Raw genomic sequence first — 2,817 nt, forward strand, 5'->3', positions numbered from 1 at the left:
ATATTTTTTTTTCTAATTTCGTCCTTAAATTTAGGTATTTCTTTTGTTTTATAACTGTATTAATTATTTTATAGTAAAGTGGTGGTGGTTTTTGGTATTTTTGGATATTATAGGATAGGTTGTAGACAAACAGCAAATGAGACGAATATTAAAGAACAAAAACTACACAATAATTACAACAAATTTAATTAAATTAATGAACACATTGACAAATGAACGAAAAAATTCAAGTTTTCAAATAGACAATATGACATTTATTATTTTAATTATTATTTTGCATGAAATGTGATGTGATAAGACTTGAAATAAATGTCAAATTTAAATACATATATTTTAAGCTAACTTATATAAAAAATATATAAACAAAAATTAACATAAAAATGGATATGCAAACTATAGGCTAAATTTACTAAAACGAAACAAAAAATGCTACATAAAACATACAAACTAAATAGCGCGTAATATTATGAAATGTATGTTATGAAATGCTATCAGCATACACATACATATATTATAAGGCACTAAAATATAAAATTTACTTACGTCACTGCTAAAAAAAATTATACTTAATAGTATATCACATTTACTACTACAGTAATCAGTACAGATAACAATGAAATGCGTTTAAAATTAAATAAAAATAATTTAAAATTAAAATTAAATTTCTTTCAAACATGCTATGCAATGCTACTTAAGTAAATACGCTGTTTTTTTAGATTCTTCACATGCGACTAAACTAAGCTACACATATACTTACATATAYATAACCTATAAACTACTTAAAATAAATTTTAGTTATTATACAGTTAACAAAGCATGTGTAAATTGCTTTAAATATTTCACCACCACCACCACTTATACTGTAAATCTTCCATATTGCCTTGCATTATAATATTATTTGTAKTCGTGTTCGCATCGCTCAAGCGATTGTTGGCGCCCACATTGTTATTGCTGTTATTGCGATTGACATTTAAATTATTATTGCTGCCGGCATGTTGCAGAGCCGCTGCGATTGTGGCCGCAGCCGCCATCGCCGCCACCGATGTGGTGTTACTCATCGAGGTCTCCATGCTGCCGTGATGCGGTGTCGTATGTGCCGTAGCCGTACTAACATGCATATGCGTGGATGTCGCCGGCTGATTGAGGTTATGTCCGTGTGGATTGTGATGATGCGGCGGTTGCAAGTTCAAGTTTAAATTCAAATTATTCATTTGTAAATTGCGTTGATTGTGTTGGGCGACGACAACGGCAGCGGCAGCAGCAGCCACAACTTGTTGCTGTTGCTGCTGTTGTTGTTGTTGTGCCGCCGCCGCTTGCTGTTGCAAGTTGAAATTATTCGCATTCAAATTGTTGCGATTGGAATTGCGTATGGAATTGTGTTGTATGAAATTTGTGGGCGCCGTTGTGCCAAGATGGCCACCCGCCACCGCGCCCATTATATTTGGAATGTGTTGCAAATTCAATTGTTGTTGTATATTTTGTATATTATTTGTGGGTGCCGGTTGGCCGCCCGAGGCAGTTGCTGCCGTCGCTGACGTAGTTGTGGTAATCGCAAGCGTTTCATGCGTCTGATCGCGTATATTATTTTGACGACGGCTACTGCGTTGACGCTGACTGCCGCCGCCGATTTGACTACCACCACCRCCACGTCGATTACGTCGCCCGCTTACCTTTATGAAAACGCCATTGAATATCTTCAACGTGAGCAAAGCGATRACGACGAACACCAAGCAAATGGCGACACTTATGTAGATGAGTATGCGCATATTGCCATCGAAGACGCCGAACAGCGAATGATTGTGCTCGTCCATGACATCCATGAGTATGGCAAAGTTGGTGAGATGATTGCACATGCAAATGCTGTGCGTACGATTTGTGGACTCCAGAGTGCAGCCATTCGCTGACCATGCGCTGTGTGAATGGGAATGAAGTGGTGCACAATAAATTTCAAATGTTATAATTTAATCAATTTCAAATTTTATAATATAATTTATGTTATAATTTAAGTGTGTGTGTGTGTGTGTACAAAAAATGTAACTTACTGATCTATATAGTTCCAAAAGACGCAAGTCGGATTGGTTACATTTTCGGTTTTTATGTGTCGCAAGACTAATTTTATGGGCTGTGAGAGTTGTATGTGTCGTCCTTTACCCAAACTCGCTGATATCACCTTACTATTGAGTATACGTATGCGTTGTTGTTGTAAATCAGCGCTTGCGCCCGAATCGTTGCGCTCGCTAGCCAGCAAGGCTGTGTTGCGTACTATTTTGAAACGTGTTCAGTAATAAATTTAAGTTAACGTTTTTTTTTACTATTTTGAAACGTGTTCAGTAATAAATTTAAGTTAACGTTTTTTTTTATAGTAAAACTTACCATAACTGCGCGAACTTTTTGTGTCAAAGTGGTCGTAAGACGGTTTCAAGATCGACTCCAAACGATCGAAAGCAGCGAATACTATGCGCACAAGGCCGCCTTCGCTGTTCTCAACGAGCGCAGTGCGCGGCAACTCGATGCGGTCGTCACTGATTTGCCATTGCTCGAGGTCGGGGAAAACTTCGTTGCCTTGAATGTTCTTAGTCTCCAAAACACGCACAGACAACACTGAGTGGAAGTAAAAGAGATTATTAACTATGTTAATATGGCAATAATATTACTATAATATAATAGTTATGTACAAAAAAATAAATAATTTTATTTATTTTACAACAGTGACTCAAAACAATCTGTTTGTCTTGGAAATTTTTTTTTATGATTTCGTTAAAAAAAAATTAATAATATCGATGAAATTATAATTTTTTTTATAAATTTTTTTTTATA

General features: G+C 35.8%; 1 protein-coding gene across 1 annotated transcript in view; it reads right to left on the bottom strand.

The window, feature by feature from the left end:
- Positions 1-2,817, bottom strand: part of LOC108971761 (latrophilin Cirl) — a gene marked incomplete at its 3' end in the record, with an annotated part of 8,651 nt that continues 5,834 nt past the window's right edge. Inside the window, 3 exon segments of the mRNA XM_018938032.1 lie at positions 1-1,911; positions 2,043-2,262; positions 2,374-2,601. Of these exon segments, the coding sequence (XP_018793577.1) occupies positions 840-1,911; positions 2,043-2,262; positions 2,374-2,601 (1,520 nt within the window).

The sequence above is a fragment of the Bactrocera latifrons genome, unplaced genomic scaffold (assembly GCF_001853355.1).
Source record: "Bactrocera latifrons isolate USDA-ARS-PBARC rearing strain unplaced genomic scaffold, ASM185335v1 scaffold_359, whole genome shotgun sequence".
NCBI lineage: Eukaryota > Metazoa > Arthropoda > Insecta > Diptera > Tephritidae > Bactrocera > Bactrocera latifrons.